Source organism: Taudactylus pleione, unplaced genomic scaffold (assembly GCF_031769625.1).
Source record: "Taudactylus pleione unplaced genomic scaffold, aTauple2 ptg000597l, whole genome shotgun sequence".
Lineage (NCBI taxonomy): Eukaryota > Metazoa > Chordata > Amphibia > Anura > Myobatrachidae > Taudactylus > Taudactylus pleione.
The window spans coordinates 1,019,012-1,040,958 of record NW_028284999.1 but is presented as its reverse complement, the minus strand read 5'-3'; the positions used below and the strand labels follow the sequence as shown (position 1 = coordinate 1,040,958).

The window sequence follows — 21,947 nt, the reverse complement described above, 5'->3', positions numbered from 1 at the left end:
GATGGTACAGTCTAATAGAGGAACATTCTATGGTTTATTTCAGCAAAGTAGGTATCAAAAGTCAGCTGGTGGACTGATTTACGAATGGCTGATGTTTGGTACAATACCTATAATCATATGGAAAATGACAGAAAGTAAGATTTTACCTGACCTACTTATTGTAAGATTTCATTACACAGCAAGAAATAGTTTGGAGTATTATTTTGAGACATACAAAATCCTAAAGATGGCCCCACGCATTCCAAATGTGATAGCAGTACTAATTTACTGGCACATACAGCAAACATCTGAGATTACGCTACACACATTCCATTATCTGTCAGATGTTTCTTACCCATTCAGTGGGTCTACCACAATGGCTCTAGGATGGGTCATCTTGCCCTCTACCAAGGTTTTCCTGGACTGTGATGTCTTCTCTAGGCGTGCCACACTGATCGTTTTCTTTGGCCCATCATCTGTCCAGTACAGGTTGTTTCCCATCCAATCTACAGCAAGGCCTTCCACATTATGGACACCTTTGAAACACAATTTGAATCTATTCAAAATAATATTTTCATTTAAAATACCTGAACAAAACTACAATACCTTCTAAAGTCTCATGACTGTGAGCCATAATGTTTTAAATTGCATTATATCCCATGACGAGAGTAAGATAAATATGTATCAGATTATATATCATTTTAACATTAACATGGACCTTTCTAAACTACATTCCCTGGTCCCATCAGCTTTAGTCTGACATTAATTAAAGGACTACAAATTGCAATACACATGCATACAGTCTCACCGCATCACTCACTGACATTGCTAACAAATTAGTGTTGAGGATATATTAGTAATATCAGACCGTGATTTGCCAGTAAGGGCTTTGTCAAAAAATTAAACATTTGAATTTTGGAAAGATATGGGACACTCCAAGTTACTTATATTGTGTAGTTTAAAGGTACACAGAGTGCATATAATTAATTAACAATGCATCTATCTATCTATCTATCTATCTATCTATCTATCTATCTATCTATCTCATATGTATATATCTAACTATCTATCTCATATATATCTATCTCATATCTATCTATCTATCTATCTATCTCATATCTATCTATCTATTTATCTATCTATCTCATATCTATCTATCTATCTGTCTAACTATCTATCTCATATCTATCTATCTCATATCTATCTATCTATCTATCTATCTATCTATCTATCTATCTATCTATCTATCTATCTATCATCTATCTCATATCTATCTATCTATCTCATATCTATCTATCTATCTATCTATCTGTCTAACTATCTATCTATCTCATATCTATCTATCTCATTATCTATCTATCTATCATCTATCTCATATCTATCTATCTATCTCATATCTATCTACTGTATCTATCTATCTATCTATCTATCTATCTCATATCTATCTCATATCTATCTCTCTATCTACTGTATCTATATCATATCTATCTATCTATCTATCTATCTATCTCATATCTATCTATCTATCTATCTCATATCTATCTATCTCATATCTATCTATCTATCTCATATCTATCTATCTCATATCTATCTATCTCATATCTGTCCGTCTCATGTCTATCTATCTCATGTCTATCTATCTCATGTCTATCTATCTCATGTCTATCTATCTCATATCTGTCTGTCTCATGTCTATCTATCTCATATCTATCTATCTCATATCTATCTATCTCATATCTATCTATCTATCTATCTATCTATCTATCTATCTCATATCTATCTATCTCATATCTATCTATCTCATATCTATCTATCTATCTATCTCATATCTATCTATCTCATATCTATCTATCTCATATCTGTCTGTCTCATGTCTCTCTATCTCATATCTATCTATCTCATATCTATCTATCTCATGTCTATCTATCTATCTCATATCTATCTATCTCATATCTATCTATCTCATATCTATCTATCTCATATCTGTCTGTCTCATGTCTATCTATCTCATATCTATCTATCTCATATCTATCTATCTATCTATCTCATATCTATCTATCTATCTATCTCATATCTATCTACTATATCTATCTATCTATCTATCTCATATCTATCTCATATCTATCTCATATCTATCTCTCTATCTATTACTGTATCTATCTCATATCTATCTATCTATCTATCTAATATCTATCTATCTATCTCATATCTATCTATCTATCTCATATCTATCTATCTCATATCTATCTATCTCATATCTGTCTGTCTCATGTCTATCTATCTCATATCTATCTATCTCATGTCTATCTATCTCATATCTGTCTGTCTCATGTCTATCTATCTCATATCTATCTATCTCATGTCTATCTATCTCATATCTATCTATCTATCTATCTATCTCATATCTATCTATCTATCTATCTATCTATCTCATATCTATCTATCTATCTATCTCATATATATCTATCTCATATCTATCTATCTATCTCATATCTATCTATCTCATATCTATCTATCTCATATCTGTCTGTCTAATCAGCTCCCCAGTTGACTCACAATTGTAGCATACATCTCAGAACCAGACAAAAATCTCCAATTGAAACATTTCTTAGTTATTTTTGGATATCCAGTGTCATCTTTTCCTGAGAAGCAGCGCATCTCAACCAACCAAAATAAAAAATGATACAAAAAACCCCACAATTTACCCATGGATACAACAGCACAATCTCAGGTCTGCGGATTATTATTATAAATACAAATGATTTTAGTGAGAAATTATTTAATTTTGTAAGAAAGTACGATTTACATGGTTCTTCTGGGTTACAGAAAGTATCCTGAGAGAGGACTCATCCCCTGAGAGAGGACTCATGCCCTGAGAGAGGACTCATGCCCTGAGAGAGGACTCATCCCCTGAGAGAGGACTCATCCCCTGAGAGAGGACTCATGCCCTGAGAGAGGACTCATGCCCTGAGAGAGGACTCATCCCCTGAGAGAGGACTCATCCCCTGAGAGAGGACTCATGCCCTGAGAGAGGACTCATCCCCTGAGAGAGGACTCATGCCCTGAGAGAGGACTCATGCCCTGAGAGAGGACTCATCCCCTGAGAGAGGACTCATGCCCTGAGAGAGGACTCATGCCCTGAGAGAGGACTCATCCCCTGAGAGAGGACTCATCCCCTGAGAGAGGACTCATGCCCTGAGAGAGGACTCATCCCCTGAGAGAGGACTCATGCCCTGAGAGAGGACTCATGCCCTGAGAAAGGACTCTTGTGTCATTGCCTGGTATGTGCCCAGCCTACTTCACCACTGTACTGATGACTGTATATAATAACACAGTTATCTCTGCTTAGCAGCCAATATAATAGACTCTAACGTGATTATTTAATGGTAAATGTTAAGATTAATACAGTCGATGTGTGCAATTTGTACCAAAATGTTCTAATGACTATAGGGGGGGGGGGGGAAACACTGAAAGTAAACTCTTAGACCTTCTATATATTTCACATCAATAACTGGGTGTGATATGTATTACCGGCGGGCGCATGGTCGGCGGTTCAATTCCCGACAGCGGCTACCCGACAGCGCTGGAAATCCAGATCGTCCTAAAGGTAAGTATCAACTAACCTAACCCCCCTAACCCTAACCCTCCTTAGGGATGCCTAACCCTAACCTCTCCCCCTGTGCCTAACCCTAACCCCCCTCTAAGTGCCTAACCCCCCCTCTAAGTGCCTAAACCTAACCCCCCCTTCCCCGCTGCCTAACCCTAAGTCCCCCGGGGGGTGCCTAACCCTAAATCCCCCCTGGGGGTGTCTAACCCTAACCCTCCCTCCCCCTAGCCTAACCCTAACCTCCCGGGGGGATGCCTAACCCTAAGTCCCAGCCAGGAGCCCTAAACCCAACCCGCACCCACCCACGCGGCTATCCGCTGCAGCGCCCGGCATCCGCTCGATCGGGATGCCAGTCTCCTGACGTCGGGCAAATTACAGGCGTCTACATTTAGACGCCTGTCATTTGTCCCTAGTCGGGATAAAGCAGTCTGGAAGCCGGCTGCTGGCATTTAGACCGTCTGGTTCCAGACTACATCCCCTATAACTCACTCTCCAAAATATGTTTTTTACTTTACTCAATTTAGTAAAAATATATGAATTGCCTTACCCGGTTATTGTAGTAACAAATAGACTGTTTAGCTAATATTTCATTAAATGTGCAGTTTGTATAATAATCCAATGACTATAAATCAAGCAGGAACATGGGCTTTTTGTCTCCAACTCCATTCCAAATCGGAGCTGTCAATGACAGCTGAAGTGTCAGGGAGACAGACATCTGTGAACCATAACACCTAGGTAATTAGCTGGATTTTACCAGGCTGGACAGCTCATGTCACACACATAAAATAATGTATAAGTCTCTGGGAACTAGGGGGACATGGAAAGGGGAATCATTTGGCGGTGAAAGCAGGACTATTCTTTAATTCCTTTGCAACAACCAGACTCAAAATACAACACTGCCTACTCATGGCTACTCACACAGAGAAAGCTCTAATCAGACTAGTACAAGTGAGTAACATTCACACAATATAACACACAGACCTGACTTTGGCATCATTCATAATATTGTGAATGCACAGAATACTTCTCCTACATTCATCTCCACTGATTTCAATGGTACCAATGCAAAGTGCATTCTGAACAGCAGCGAGATTGGGTATAAAAATAAAAAAAAAGTGAGACCATAAAAATCATTTAAAGAACTTCAAAAATGTAAGACAGCGGCACATATGTTCTTTTATGATGCAAGTGCCAATTTTTGGGCATGTAAGCTTAGTTTGCGGGGAAGGGGGAGACCATGGATCTGCTGGCGAAAATGGCAGCATCTGCGTTGGCCAATGGAAGAAGCTGGGTGGAACAAGAGCATTCCTCGCACATTAGGTGCACAAGCCTCGGAGATCAATTTCTCATTCGCATACTTATAATGTGATGCACTTTGCACTTCAAAGAGTGTATTCCGAGATGCAATTTGGGCAATGTAATAAAAATATGAAATTATTACACCCATGTTAAAAACAACTCCACCCTCACGCTGACGCCAATCATGATGCAATATTTTCCTAGAATAACTGTAATGTTGTAGTGAATGAAAGGTAGGGACTGAGCTCACTTCGGTGTAAGATAATGATGTGGGCAAATATATAGGGGAACTGGCACACAAAGAAACACTGCAGGATCACAGACTTTGCAATTGAGAACTATCCCTTATTTGTTGAAATGTCCCTCACCTTCACGGAGAATGTCTTCTCGACCAGTGCCATCGATTTTCTGCCTTCCGATCAGAGAACTTGTAGTGTCTGCAAAGTACACAAACCCGTACTCCGCATGAAAGTCCAGAGCTCGCGGGTTCTGTAGGTTCTCGATGGGTATCATGTGTTCATCTGGTATATTGGCTCCCATATCCATCCCTCGAACGATACCTGGACGTCCTCGACCATAAACGAGGAATAGCTCATGCTCAGGCTCTGAAACAAAACAACTGCTGTGTTACAACTCCAAAAAAAAAAATTGGGATTTTATGGATCCATTTTTAACTCATGAGCAAGACAGACTGACAAAGACACTGGCTGCAACCCTTTCTGTCCATGTCATTTTATATTCATAAACCTGGTAAGGATCCAATGTAATGCACTGCTGACTGCCTCAATTTATTTACAGCTCAAGATTATTTGTTACATTTTATAACAAAGTTTGAACAACTTACAGGTAATAGGATTTTGTCCCCCATCAACAAGCACTGGACAATACCAGCTGGACTCTTCATTTAATAATTATATTTTGTACTTTCAAGTGAAAATAAGGCTTTAAATAGAATTGCCTGGTCCATTCATGGCCAATTTATAAGCCCTCGGGATTTCCGGCATTTCAATATATCTGCGTCATAAGCAAAATTTACAGTCTTAAAACTCAATAGGAAATCTACCCTAACGATTTATATGAAGATTGACACTTTTCAAGGATAAACTTTGTCCCTTCTGCTTTTTATTATTTTGATTGAATACACAGAACCCAAAAGCTCCACTAAGGAAAGAGACTAGAAATTGGTATTTGCAGATATTCTACCTTGTAGTCTCCCATGTGGTCTTTTTGAGGAAATTCACACTTTAAGAACATTTTCAAACTTAATTGATCACAATTGATCACAATAAATAACAATCCATGAGTACCAGGGTCATTACTTCCACTCGGTCATGAAAAAAAAAAGTTTTACCGGTCTGATATAATTTGGTATAGTGGTTACCAGCAACTTTTATACCCAGTAAGTGATACAGTATATTTTCTCAACTGCTCAGTGCCGTCAATAAAGTTTTGGAAGAGACTAGATGGGGGTCAAGTGGTTCTTTATTATCTGCCGTCAAATTCTATGTTTCTATGAGAAGTGAAATATGTTACTTGAATGCCTGGAATGGAATTAGAGCCTCAAATAAAATACATTCTTCCCCAGGAATCCCTGCCCATTCCATACACTTCCAATCCGTATAATTTTAGCAGATATTAAATCCCTCCAGGTTCAATTATCCTTATTTATTTTATCTAAAAAACACCCATAAATCTAACACTCTATAATCACTTGGTATAAAGGATGTCTGTCAGCCCCAGACTCTCTTAAATACCATCAAGCTATCTTGTGCATGGACACCTATCTCTCCACATAAACACTGGCTTTATATTGAGCAATCAGAGATTGGTGATTTAGCTCTTAACCACAGCTAATTCTGATGATCTTCATATAACCATGGAGATCGTGAGAGATTCAAATGCGTTCAGATTTATACAGATGCATACACTCAGCTCTGCATAACAACTATTTAGCACAACCGTTTTTAAAAACTGTTATGTTAAAATTGGAAGAAGACTTTGTAAAAGAAGTAACCATGGAGGCAGTGATACGATTTCAGAAGAAACCTGATCAGTTTGCACCATCAAAGGAAACTTCCAACAAATTGCTATTTCTTTTATTGTCCATACATTTGGGCTCTATTTATTAACATTATTTTTACTAAAATACAGTGAAAAAGGCTGTTTTGTGTTTTCACACCCTTTTCACATTATGTTAGTTTCACCTATAGTTATTACAGGGCAATTGGAGTAGAATTCGTAAAATTCTACTCCAACCCCTAAGTATCACTTATTTTTAGTAAGCAGATCACATTTCCCATAATTGTAATGGGAAATGTGATCCGACCATAGTCACTAAAAATAAATTGTAAAAAAATATCGTGGAAAGCCCTGTGATAATAACGCCACCTGGAGGTGGCGTTACCCAGGGTCTCCCCCGGTTACCGGCCTCCTGCCCTGCTCTAACGGGGAGAGCAGAGTCGGGAGTCGGTCCCAGTAATCAGCTGTGTGGTCTAAACAGACCGCAAGCTGATTGCTGTAAAAAAAAGAAAAAAAAATTGTCATAAATTTTTTTTACTCACCTGACTCCAGGGACCGGTGATCGGGCCTCCGGTGATGTCTCCCCTCTGGTCAGCTGGTCTCCCATAGTGCACTGCGGCCCGGTCATCAGTTGATCGGGTCCCAGGGCAGTATGGGAGATCACCTGATCGGAGGCATGGAAGACATCACCGGAGGCCCGGATCATGCAGGTAAGTGTAATTAAGGGAGAGGGGGGGTTACGGGGGGGAGGGGGGTCGCGGGGGGTCCGCGATCGCGGGGGCGGGGCTTAGCGCCGGGGGGTTAGCAGCAGCTGCCAGTCGGCGCATGCGTCGGCACTTTGTCATGGTATTTTTTGCGAAAATACCGTGACTAGTGTGCGGAGGGGATTCGCAGGGACAGAGCTTTATTGCAAGCTCTGTCCCTGCAAGGGATTTGTAGTAAATCCCTGTGATATTGCCTGAATTCGCAATGCGGATTGTAGTAAATAGAGCCCAAAATGACACAAAAGTGATGGCTTTGGCGATGGTTACCCAGCAATGTTGGATAAATTGGGACCAGACAGACTCCACCTGTCACATCAGCAGAATAGTCCACACATTTCCCAGTAAACTGTCTTCTCCTTGTCTAGATGTACTCCCAGCAAATGCCTTTGGACATAGGCCATTATCACCTTAAGAAATGCCTTCATACAGAATGTGCAGTCAGGGAACTGAGCCATGCAGCCAAGATCGCTACCAACGCAAACGATCGTGTTGCGGCGCAATTAAGGGGAAATGTGAACTAAACATATAGCTAAAGTTATACAGTGTGTGTAAGCATGTGCAACTTTAATAACATGTCACATTTAATTGGTGGCTCTGCCAGTCTGAAAAAGTTGATGTCTAGTGCTGCAGCTGTAGAAACCTATTTTAATGCATTCGACATTCTGACATAGGAAGTCTTATGTTATAGACTGGATCCTGGAATAAACAAAGGCCTACGGTTAACTACAAAGCACTTTCTTTGAAATGCACACTGGGCGTCACCTGTGACTGTGTCCAATTTAGTCAATAATAGACAACTGGATATTTGTGGAAAAAACACAGTTTTCTCTTTATTTAGATATGTTTGTAGAATAATGGAAGCATAGCTTGGTAATAATATTAAAGGTTTAATCCAAATTGATAATTTGGTTCAGTGTGGTGTGTACCACAGATTGGGGGTCATCATCCCTGTACTGTATCCAAAGATGAATTTAATTGACAGGTCCTGAGAAAATTAAGTTAAATGTAAGTTTAGAAGACATGACTATTTGTGCTAATTTTAAATACAAGATTTGTGAACTAGCCTTAATTGTTTTGAAGAGGAAGAGGGGCTGGTTTTACCCAGTGCCAGCAAGTGTGCCAGAAACGTATATATATAAAGGGGCTATGCACCTTCTAAAATGTATATCCTCTGACCATCTTGAGAGGGGTGTAACATCCGTAGCTCTGATATTCCTAAGCACCTTGAGGGAATTCTCTTTTTAAAAGACATTTGGAGCTAATACACATCTTGTATGAAAACTCCTGCATCTGCTTGTGTCCTGTGACCACAGAATAGCGCATTAACACTATTCCCATTTCCGGATGTCCTGCAGCCCAGTCTCTCCTAGCTTCACCTTCTGTCTGTTTCCAAAAGCAGCACTGATCCATATAAATTGGCCACTGGTGTATGAAGCGGACACCAACCAGGGAGATATAGCAGCAGTGTGACCAAATAAGTCAGCCATTCCCGATGCCGGTGGTAGGAGCATGGTAGAAGTGGCACCAGGTGTTGGTTTAGGAGTGGCACCAGGTGCTGGTTTAGGAGTGGCACCAGGTGTTGGTTTAGGAGTGGCACCAGGTGCTGGTTTAGGAGGAGTGGCACCAGGTGCTGGTTTAGGAGGAGTGGCACCAGGTGCTGGTTTAGGAGGAGTGGCACCAGGTGCTGGTTTAGGAGGAGTGGCACCAGGTGCTGGTTTAGGAGGAGTGGCACCAGGTGCTGGTTTAGGAGGAGTGGCACCAGGTGCTGGTTTAGGAGGAGTGGCACCAGGTGCTGGTTTAGGAGGAGTGGCACCAGGTGCTGGTTTAGGAGGAGTGGCACCAGGTGCTGGTTTAGGAGGAGTGGCACCAGGTGCTGGTTTAGGAGGAGTGGCACCAGGTGCTGGTTTAGGAGGAGTGGCACCAGGTGCTGGTTTAGGAGGAGTGGCACCAGGTGCTGGTTTAGGAGGAGTGGCACCAGGTGCTGGTTTAGGAGGAGTGGCACCAGGTGCTGGTTTAGGAGGAGTGGCACCAGGTGCTGGTTTAGGAGGAGTGGCACCAGGTGCTGGTTTAGGAGGAGTGGCACCAGGTGCTGGTTTAGGAGGAGTGGCACCAGGTGCTGGTTTAGGAGGAGTGGCACCAGGTGCTGGTTTAGGAGGAGTGGCACCAGGTGCTGGTTTAGGAGGAGTGGCATACAGAAGTAAGTTCATCCAGTCACAATATGTGTCTACATCCCAACAAAAATGTTATTCTAATATCCTATTTAATGGTGCTACCAGAAGCCTCTTTGCGCCATTACAGAAGTCTTCGTTTTCACTCTGGTTTTCAAGTTGAAACAATAGTTTATAATAATTTTCATATTGCTGATTGAACTTCAGTATATATTATTTATAGAATTCCCTCACAGTATTTTCTTCTATATCCCCCCTTTCTTCTATTCTCTCGACAATAGAACCACTCAGTGTGATCCGTTGGATTTTAACAAACATTTTTTTTTTTATAAATACAAGTACGCAAGTACAATAAAACAAAAACAGAAACTAAAATGACAAAAATATAACATTATTGCATCAAAGAGGTACAGTACAGAGCTTACTTTTGCACGACTTGCCATCACTGCCAAGGCTGAACCCCGATCGGCAGCGACAAGTTCTGCTTTTGTGAGTGTTGGAAAGTAGACAAATATCAGAGCATCCTCCAGGCTTCTCGTACTGATCCAGCTGACAGGCGTGACTCCTCACTGCGGGGAAAGTCATAGTGAGAACATCGCTTTTATTGTACGAGTAACAATGACAATATAGCTATTTAATGTGGCACATCCAAATTAATATATACACAGTTACACACACATAGGCTGCAGGGGTCGGAGCACCCTGTGCCGGCCCTCTCCAGTGCACATTATCTTCGCGTGCGGCGCAGCCGTGTGGGACCGATAATTGGGGTGTGGCCTATTTACCATAGGTCACGCGCCCCTACGTGACGTTATTGGGAGGCGTGCCCGCATCCGAATAACATCAGGCTGGGGGGAGTCTCACTAGCTGGGCTTCCCCCAGCCCCTCTCCCTTCACTGAATAGATGTCACGCGCATGCGCACAGCATCCATTCAGAGTCTGGAATCCGACATCGCTGCGACGGTGGGGGCCCCCAACCTCCCGATTTGAACACCCGCGGGCCACTTCGGCCCACGGGTGGAACAGCTGTCCCGCTGGAATCGGGATGTTGGGGAGGGGTGCGCCCTCTATGGGTGGCGCCCCTGTGCGACTGCACAGGTCGAACACCCCTAGAGCCGGCCCTGCTATAAATATATAAAACTACTTACACTGAAACAGGACAAACTAACTAGAATTTTAAATTGGAGGAAGTTTTGGGAAATCATACTGGGACTATGCAGCCATTGGGCACGCTTCATTACCGATCGCAACTGCGATTATGCACGCAGGTGGCCGTTTGTTGCATTCTGGTCATGCATCGCAGTGTGCGAAAGGTATCGCAGCGATCGGACTGCGATTGTAGTGACTATGCAGACCCATTGCAGAGTAATTAATAGGAAGTGATCATTTGGGGCTGGTGAGGGGGTGGTTGGTGAATGCAGTTACAGGAAGCGTGCATTTATTAGCCATTGCGATGCCATACGCAGCTTGGGCTCTCACTGTGGGCCTGATTCAGAGCCGGACGCTCTCAACGAGCGCCCGCTCTGAATCAGGGCATGTTTTTTTTTTTTGCGAAGCAGCCTCGTGGATGCTCGCATAGCTGTGGGTTACCACCCACAGCTTATGCGAGCGTCCATGATGATGGTCGCGATGGTCAAGGCCATCACGACCATGGGGCTTGCGACGAGACCCTTGCGGTAGGGTCTCATGCCCGCAAGCCCTGGAGTGCTTTCGGCTCTATCAGAGCCGAGAGCACTCTCACTGACATCACTAGTGATGTCAGTGGGGCCGGACCCAGACGGTAGGCGTTCCCATGGGAATGCCTCCATCTGGGCAGACACGCCCCTGGCCCGCCCACAAAAGGGGGCGTGCTGTCACTCACCATCGACAGCACACCCCCTTTGTTGCGATACCCATAACGACGGCTACCCTGTCGTTATTCGGGTCTCGCGCATGCGCACGACGGAGACGCCTCTGTCGTGCGCATGCGCTTTTGGGCAACATCGACCCGCTTGCGAGCGCTCAGCACTCGCGAGCGGGTCTGAATCAGGCCCTGTGTGCGATGAGTAAGGTCAGACCTTGTGCAAGTGTGCGTGAGGCTCCGATGTTACCGATAATTTCGCAGACTTGCTAAGTATTACAGATGTGTGTAAGGTGAAGTGGGCGTCCTTATGTTAGGCTGTGATGGCATAGTGTTAGCAATCATTAGCATATTTTCGCACTGAGACTGCGTGCGTAATAAAATAAAAAATGTCAGACACATTGTTTTTTATCCCCGACTAAAAATATATAGTTATGTACCATCCCCAATAATATTCCTCCCAATTTTTTAGAATTTTTATTAAGGAGGATCACAGGCCAATGACATGATTAAAAAGGACTATGCGGTGTAATACAGTTATTTTTTGAATGTATGTAATCTAATCATAAATTGAATTAAGAGATCAAATGCTGCCAATATTGAATATTCACACATTGCATTTCTTAGAATACAGATTTATAAAAAACCTGTATGTAATGCCATAAGTAAAAGTACATAGATACACAATGCTTATTGCTTATATTCTGAACCTAGGGGGTCATTCAGACCCGCTCGCGAGCAAAGTTCGCTCTCAAGCGGGTCGATGCTGTGAGAATGCGCATGCGCACGACGGAGGGAGCTCCGTCGTGTGCATGCGCGAGGGGTCTCGCACCAAAGGGGGCGTGCTGTTGATGGCATCACTAGTGATGTCAGTGGGAGTGATGTTGGCTCTGATAGAGCCAAAATCACTCCTGGGCTTGCGGCAGCGAGACCCTACCACAAGGGTCTCGTCGGAAGCCCGATGGTCGCGATGGTCTTGACCATCGCGACCATCATCATGGACGCTCGCATAAGCTGTGGGTGGTAACCCACAGCTATGCGAGCGTCCATAAGGCCACTCCACATTTAAATAGGACGGCCCTGATTCAGAGCGAGCGTTCTGCTCGGAGCGTTCAGCTCTGAATCAGGGCCCTAATTCATACTACACAAAGTCCTATCTAATACAGCTAATAAGTCACTAATTACTACTATAGCCATTATTGTTCAATATATTCAATTCCAAGTAATATACAGTATTAAATAAGCTCAGAAAATAGTCAACACTGTTCTAATTGATATAGAAACATAATATTATTAGTTCCAGAACTAAATAGCAAAAACACAAGTATTCAAAAATATTGGTGTTTTGTATATACAAGTTATTTAACGGTAAGATGCTTCATTTCATTGTAATTATTGTTTTTTAGAACAAAGTGGGAATGTCATATCATGTAGTTTTTGGCCTCTTCCAACCGCCAATCGACCAGCGATGTGCGGGCACATATGGGCGACAGCGATATCGCCCATCGCCCGTGCACGCTGGTTAAACTGCTCGATATCGAGCACGTTATTACAGGGACCCATGATCACTGATTGTGGGTCGCTATAGTCATTGCGCAGTTGGTGGCGTGTTGGAAAATCATTCAACACACCAGGCAGAGTGCAGGGCGATCAGACAGCGATATTGTATCGCTAGCTGAATGCTACGTGTGTACGGACCATAACTTATATTTTTCTGGCCAGTAATCGTAATAGTGGATACACATGTACAATAAATAATAAAAAATACAGCTGTGTGTCATATACTCTGCAAAAAACGAATAAATAAAATAAAGATGCAATGTATCTAGTAAACACTGTAGAAATGCTTTGTTTCTATGGGGAAAATTACGGCATCGGTACTAAGCGCTAAGGTACTAGTACTCAGCTAAAGTTACAAGTTGATAAGTGGATACAAGGTTTTAGTGACATCCGCACTCTGGACAAGGTCTTGAGATACTTATTTTATTAAATTCTGAAATTATTAACCGATTTCTTCCAGTTCGTGGAACTAATTTTAAGAATTAAAAGTCTAACGTGCAGCGCGTTCACCAGATCCGACCACGCTCGTTATGCACATTAGGTGTTACTAACCGCACCAACGGGACTGTAGAGGAGCGGAAACGAGGGGAGGGGCAGGTATAACAGGACGGGGTGGCAGAGTGGCTGAGGGTGGAGACGTTGAAGTGACCTGGCCAATCCCGAGTCCGTTTATTTTAATTTACTGGCTTGTACACAGGGCTTTGATTCTGATTGTACTCAATGATACATAGGTAATACCATAAAAAGATGCTGGTACTGTGTATCGTTGAGTACCATCAGAATAAAAGCCCTGAGTACCATCAGAATAAAAGCCCTGAGTACCATCAGAATAAAAGCCCTGAGTACCATCAGAATAAAAGCCCTGAGTACCATCAGAATAAAAGCCCTGAGTACCATCAGAATAAAAGCCCTGAGTACCATCAGAATAAAAGCCCTGAGTACCATCAGAATAAAAGCCCTGAGTACCATCAGAATAAAAGCCCTGAGTACCATCAGAATAAAAGCCCTGAGTACCATCAGAATAAAAGCCCTGAGTACCATCAGAATAAAAGCCCTGAGTACCATCAGAATAAAAGCCCTGAGTACCATCAGAATAAAAGCCCTGAGTACCATCAGAATAAAAGCCCTGAGTACCATCAGAATAAAAGCCCTGAGTACCATCAGAATAAAAGCCCTGAGTACCATCAGAATAAAAGCCCTGAGTACCATCAGAATAAAAGCCCTGAGTACCATCAGAATAAAAGCCCTGTGTACAAGCCAGTAAAGTAAAATAAAATTAAGGTGGACAAGACTTTCAATATATTCTTTGTCCAACCCATTAATCCAACTCTATAAAATTCCTTATCTACTCCTAATGTACGAAAAAGAAAATAAGCTTGCCGTCCATTGCCAAGTTCCACATTTACTATAAGGAACAAGCAGTAATAAAAACAGACAACACAATTCTATGTAGTCTCCCTTTCTGTGAAAGGTCAGTTTTATCATTACACAGCTGTTTGATTATACAAAGCAAAAGGATTCAGTGAATAATCAGTCTACAAACGTCATGTAATATAACAAAGAGAAACCATCTACCACAAAACAAAACTTATGTACTATAATGAACATTACAGGCTCTTAAAGTCCTGTAACTGTCGTTATTTTCTAAGTGTTCAAACGAAGCAATTTTAACTAGATGCTAAAAAAAAAAAAGAAGCTAGGATGGATTTCATGGCAGCGCCGGCTATTTATGTGACTTTATAACACACCTTTTATTTATAACTTATTTAGGCCAGGTGCATGCCCACGGCAAGTGAATTTTCACAGTGGTGCGAAATTCTGGCAACATGGGCCCGATTCGGAGTCGCACCCTATGCCAATAGGAGCGCAGATGGCCGATGTTTTAAGTAGGGATGTGCAGGCTCGGATAGGTTTGAATTTTCCCAAGTTCAGATTTTTCCCGCCAAAAATCGGGTCTCAGAAAGAGGCAAACCGTCATCTTCCATGGACTTTTGTTCAGCCACATGCGTCTGTGGTGCACTGTGCGTGCCTCCCGATTGTTACCACACACAGACACAGAACAAATATGGACGCCCGGCCGGTGGATATCAGTGGGTTTTTCGGGGGGTAACAGGGAGGTGGTTTTGCAGGCGATGGCGTGTCAGTGACAGCGGCTGTGTCTGGGGACGCACAACCTCTCACACAGGATGCCATACTCCAGCAAAGATATCACACCTGCCACAGGACTAGTGCAAGTTCCTATAGTGCATCTAAAGACGCATCAAGATGGATTTCCACTGGTGCACGGTGCTGAGAAGAGTGCAGCTACGGGATTAGTACATAGACGCAGCCGTGTGTGCATGTGACTCAGGATCACGACCCCACAATGTATATGTACATTCACATTGGCAGAATTAGAATTCATGGTGATGGTCTATGAATGAGGGGGGGATGCTCCAAGGAAGTTTTGTAAATTCTCTCTAATAACCACATGAGAGCATATAATAGGAAATGAGAGCAGTGTGTATAACACACATACACAAAACATATACAGCTAGTTTAGCATCTGGGAGACATTAGAATAGCTGGTACCTTAGTGCATGTGGTGTACAGGGCGGTAACAAGGGGTGTGCATGAGGTGCCATCGCTATGCAGTTGGGAAGCCGGCGGACCTAATCCTGACAGCCGGCTTCCCGACTGTCATATCCCGGCAAGGGTCTAAAGACAGGCGTCGATATGCCGAGGTCTGTCATTAGACATACACCGGGAGCCCGACGCCCGGCATCCTGGTCGAAGGGATGCCGGGCGCCGAGCGCGGATAGCCGCTGGGTGGGTGGGTTAGGTTTAGGGTTCCCGGGGGGGGATTTAGGGTTAGGCAACCCCCCGGGGGACTTAGGTTTAGGCTAGGGGAAGGGAGGTTTAGCGTTAGGCACCCCCGGGGGAGACTTACGGTTAGGAACCCCCCCCCCAGGGAAGGGGGGGTTAGGTTTAGGTACTTAGAGGGGGGATTAGGGTTAGGAACTGGTGGGGAAGGTTAGGGTTAAGGGGTAGAAATAGGTTAGTATATACTTACCTTTGACGATCGGGATTTACTCCTCTGCCGGGATGTCGCTGTCGGGATTCCAACTGCCGGGCATGGGTCCGGCGGTAAATCATACCGATTCCGGTGCCATCACCCGGGGTGCAGGGCCCTGATAGTGGCACCATCGCGGCCCCATGGCACCTGCATTTAGCTTGCAGTTTGCTGCTCTGTAGAGCTGTCCGGCCAGTGCTCTATTTCCCAGTGCCAGGGCCGGCACAGAGTGGCATAGAGCGGCACAGAGCGGCATAGAGCCCTGCTCCGGCCCTGGTGGTGCAACACAAGATAAATTGCAGCACTTGCAAAAATAGAAATGAATTGTTAGACCTGCCCAGGATACTCAGTAAGCGATGCAGCAATTCTCCTTCTGTCACTTACAATAATGCTCTCATGGACTGCGTTATGTAATAGCTTCTGACATATGACATACAGCAACATTGTAGCCCTAGCGTGTCCCAATTCCTCCTAACGTGATCTACAAATTCAGGATGTTAACCAACTGGCTCTGTGTAGCTTAAATACAGCATTCATATTACACAATAGGGGTAGGCAACCTGTGGCCCTCCAACTGTTGTAGAACTGCATATCCCAGCATGCCCTGCCACAGTTTTAGCATACTTTAACCACAAAAGTGTGACAGAGCATGCTGGGATATGTATTTCCACAGGTTGCCTACTGCTGTGCAATAATATAACATATACAGAACCCTTGAAAACCGTACTAATCACAGGTAAAGTTACACAGACACTTTCACACTCCTTGTGCCTCCGTCTTACCAGCTGGCTGCTTCCGTTGGTGGTAAATGTGCAGAGCGCCACCTTTATCCACCCTGGTCACAACCTGGTGCTCTGTACTGTTGAAGCGATTGACACGGATCACGCTGGTTCTCTGCTGCGCATTGGCATGGTCTGTATTTGTGGCATATAAATAATTCTCGAAAACCGTAAGGCCATATAAATTTTGTATCTAATAGAAAGACGATGAAACAAACAAACAAAAAACCAAAAACATAAATACTAAAAATATTATACAGGCCTGAAAATGACACGGGAACAAGACAATACATGAACCAGGTCGCATCTGATCAATCTACTAGACTGGCTGCCATGATCTTACTACTGTAACCATAGTAATAGTACATGCTATTGTAAGTATTTATGTGTACGTCAGGCCTAAACAGGAATATATAGGATTCATAATATAACCAGAATCTAAAATTAGGACGTATTGCACTCTTCCCCTACCAGATTAATGTCAGATACAAAGCAGTGTTTTATCTAGAGACATTCAGCTGTCTGCAGTGGCAACTAAATCGCACACTATGGCGGAATTCTATGGTTCTCTCATGCCCAATCTCCCGTATAAAGTGACGTGGCGATGATAAATTGTTTGCACCAGCGGCAGTGTGTTAATGGGTAACTATTACTCTTATGTCGTGCCTACATGGACCGTTTTGTGTAAAGTGGCTAAACCCGTGCAGCGTACTGGGTGAGATGCATATGTCAGACTTTTCACGGATTTCTGCTCGCCACCTCAGGAGTAATGGGCACCCCCAGCACTAACGGCCATCGGCATAATTGATTTCCCCCTTTGATATTCATCATTAGAAAGCATATTAGATATAATATAAACAGCCACTTTAATCATTACTTCTAACAACACAATTTGCATTACTTTAAATTCCCCATATTTTTCTGCTCCCTGAACATCGCAGCCTGAAACAGCGACCTCCAGTCACCCCTTGTCCCATTATCCTACCAGTACAACGCTGAAACTTATTACACATCATAAAATGGTGTTAGTGTACTTTTCAAATATATCTCATCATAGGATCAGATTTATGTTTAAGACGCATTTCTTTTGCCTGTAGATGAATTGAGAAAAGTGCTTTATAGTCTTTTACTACCATCACAATGTCAGCAAAACGTTAGAAACGAGCGAGAGGGGGGTGTTGTAGGGAGAAAGAGAAAAATACATGTTAAAGGGATTTCAGAGACTATAAAGCACAAGTGCATACTCTCCCAGAATTTCTGGTGAAGTGGGCGGGCGGCTGTCATGATGTGAAATATTCCCACAATTTTCAGAATATTGGGCCTGATTCAGAGCCGGACGCTCTGAATCAGGGCGTTTTTTTTTTTTAATGGTGCGGCCTTTTGGCCGCTCACATAGCTGTGGGTTACCACCCACAGCTTATGCGAGCATCCATGATGATATCGCGATGGTCACCATCGCGACCATCGGGCTTACGATGAGACCCTTGCGGTAGGGTCTCGTTGCCGCAAGCCCAAGAGTGCTTTTGGCTCTATCAGAGCCAAAAGCACTCCCACTAATATCACTTGTGATGTCAGTGGGGCCGGCCCAAGACGGTAGGCATTCCCATGGGAACGCCTCCGTCTGGGCAGACACGCCCCCGGCCCACCCACCAAAGGGGGCGTGCTGTCACTCAACATCGACAGCACGCCCCCTTTGTAGCGAGACCCGGAGCGACATGTGCACTGGGCCACCATCGACCCGCTTGCGAGCAAATTGCGCTCGCGAGCGGGTCTGAATCAGGCCCATTGTCCCCAACAAATTGACAGGTTGGCAAAGTAAGGTATGAAGCATTGAGACAGTGGCGGGCGGACGTGGGAATTACAAAGCCTAATGACAGATTCCACCTAAGTAACCTTTAGAAATATGGTTTCAGCAGGGATAATACCACCAAAAAAAGACAAGAAAATAGCATTTTAGATGGAATAGCCACAGACCATGAAACCTTGGTATGTTAGGTATGGTGAGAATGCTTTCTACATTAATGAGTATCGTGAAAATAATGATACTATATTTGTGTGTGAGCATGTGATAGGGAACATAGGGCCTAATTCAGACCCAGTCGCAAGCGATGAGCACTCGCAACCAGGTCGATGGTGGCCCACAGCGCACGCACACGATGGAGACGGCTCCGTCGTGCGCATGCGCGAGACCCGACTAGCGACGGGCACTCTGTCGCTCTGGGTCTCGCACAAAAGGGGGCGAGCTGTCGATGTTGAGTGACAGCTCGCCCCGTTTGGTGGGCGGGCCGGGGGGGTGGCTGCCCAAACGGAGGCGTTCCCATGAGAACGCCTACCGTTTGGGGGCGGCCCCACTGACATCACAAGTGATGTCAGTGGAGAGCTTCCAGCTCTGTTAGAGCCGAAAGCTCTCTGGGGCTTGCGGCTACGAGACCCTACCACAAGGGTCTCGTGGCAAGCCCGATGGTCGCGATGGTCTTGACCATCGCAACCATCACCCTGGCCGCTCGCAATAGCTGTGGGTGGTCAGGAGGCTGCTCCAAAAAAAAAAAAGCCCGGCCCTGATTCAAAACGAGCGCTCTGTCAGAGCGAGCGGCTCTGAATCAGGCCCATAGATTGTAAGCTCCATTGGGGCAGGGACTGATTGTGAATGGACAAATATTCTCTCTGTAAAGCGCTGCGGAATATGTGTGCGCTATATCAATAACTGGTAGTAATAATAATGATAATAATAATAATTTGTCATTAAAATAAGATCCATGTCATTACACTAAAGGGGCCTATCCATTAGCAGATATTTCTCTACGATGAAAGACAAAAGATTTATCCCTTGAAAACTCCTGGCACTATAGTGACAGATATTTGTTATGTACATGACTGTTTTTTGCGAGCGACGAACGATATCGCATGACATCATTCAGGGAGTGTTTTTTTTTTAAGTTTCTATTAATTTTCATTAAAAATATCGTTCATCGTTTACTGCTTATAAACTGACATGTTTCTAATATCTGTCAGCGATAAGCGATAATTGACCAACATGTTGGAGAGACGAAAGATACAATTTGTCGGCCGCTGGAGTGCGCATCTGTCATCGTTCAGGGCCTATCCATGACAGATAAATTGAACGACTGAACGATATATCGTTCACATTTATCTGCTAATGGATAGGCCCCACCAGACACCATTATTAACATTGTGTGATAAAGATCAATTATATCACACACGCATAATAGCATATAATTCCATTAATGATGTTACTCCAACATGCTACAAAAAGGAAATCATGAAAACAAGCCCCAGTACAATCAATTCACCACTTACCAACACTCCCTGCATGATGGTGTGCCTGTTCTTGCCTTCATAATCCATTACGTCAATGGAGTCCAGGTATAAATCTGCCCAGTACACTAACCGGTTCACCAAATCCAATGTAATCCCACGCGGAGAGACGATTCTACTCTCCACTAGCTTTATTCTGCCCTGGCCATCCATATCACAGCGCTCAACTTTGGCCATCTGCCCAAAATCCGTGAAAAATACTTTCCTGCCAAAAAAGAAAGTCTGTGTATTATTCCATCAGTAACCAATTAGTCCTTAGTGCATACCCATACTTACATACAGCGGAACCAGCCATTTTGTAGGCTGGACTATGAGTCCGCAGCCAGTAAGTTTGTTAGGAGCTAGTGATTACGGTGACCTGCTCCGATGTAATAGATATTGTTGAGACTACAAAATATGGCTCTCACCATTGCTGGTAGGGGATGAGCACACTGTACAGGACATCAATTATTTGTAAAGACACGTGGTCACTTTCAGAAGTCTCTTTATGGAACAATACACAAGGCACAGTTTCCTCCGCTGCTATTAATTACATGCCTATTAACTTAATTGAAATTCATCACACAATCACTCATATACTTTAAGTGAACAGTAATACACGATCTTAATGAGGAAGAAAATATGGGGTCTATTTACTAAGCTGTGTTAGGAGACAGAGTGAAAAGTGATAAGAAAGTGATAAGGTACCAGCCAATCAGCTCTCAACTGTCATTTTTCAAACACAGTCTGTGAGATGACAGTTGGGAGCTGATTGGCTGGCACCTTATCACTTTCTTATCACTTTTCACTAACTCTGATAGCCGGAGGTTAGACGCTGATGCCTGTGTGGCATGTGAAATTGTGTCTTTGATCCACAGTGGTCATAATAATCTGACTGACAGTGAGGTCTGATGTAAATAAAGAAAGCGGCATATTAGAGTGGTGTGAATGGGCCGTTACTGTGTATAATTACCTCTTATCTTATATTAACTGAATTTGAAATTAAGAGGAATTCAGCCCTTAAACCAATGTAATGTGAGAACACTGCACACTACAGCTGATTTATGTATGATTATTACGACTACCTAGTGACACTTACCATCTGTCCTATTGAAGTATACAATAACTCTGCCAAAATAGCTACATTTAGTGGACCCTATATATGAATTATATTTATTTCATATCATTTAATAGTTTGGATTTAAATGTCCCTCATATAAGGAGCTAGAGGAGGATAATCCCTGTTATCTCTGAATATGAGATTTGTGTGTTAGTTTAACAAACAAATATATGTTGTAACCACTTAAAACGCAACAATGTATCAATAAGGTTACTTTATAGGGAAGAGAAACTGTCTAATACTGCCAATAAGAAATGAAAAATGAATACAGAGTAGGAAATCTGGACGTTATTCAGAGCCGCTCGTAAGAGGCCGCTCGTTCGCTCTGAGCGATGTTCGCACAACTGCGCATGCGTATGGGTCGTAATGCGCATACCAGTCATTGCGGTCGGAAATCGTGCGCTCGCAAAACAGCGAAGGGCTGCTAATTTGATTGACAGAATGT

At 43.4% G+C, this 21,947-nt stretch overlaps 1 protein-coding gene across 1 annotated transcript in view; it reads right to left on the bottom strand.

The window, feature by feature from the left end:
• The window catches only part of LOC148480777 (low-density lipoprotein receptor-related protein 1-like), a 363,634-nt gene that overhangs the window by 248,047 nt on the left and 93,640 nt on the right, over positions 1-21,947 (bottom strand). Inside the window, exons 7-11 of the mRNA XM_088453863.1 lie at positions 20,386-20,608; positions 17,071-17,260; positions 10,262-10,405; positions 5,254-5,490; positions 335-515 (exon numbers count right to left, since the gene is read on the bottom strand). Of these exons, the coding sequence (XP_088309989.1) occupies positions 335-515; positions 5,254-5,490; positions 10,262-10,405; positions 17,071-17,260; positions 20,386-20,608 (975 nt within the window). The remainder of the gene's footprint in view (positions 1-334; positions 516-5,253; positions 5,491-10,261; positions 10,406-17,070; positions 17,261-20,385; positions 20,609-21,947) is intronic.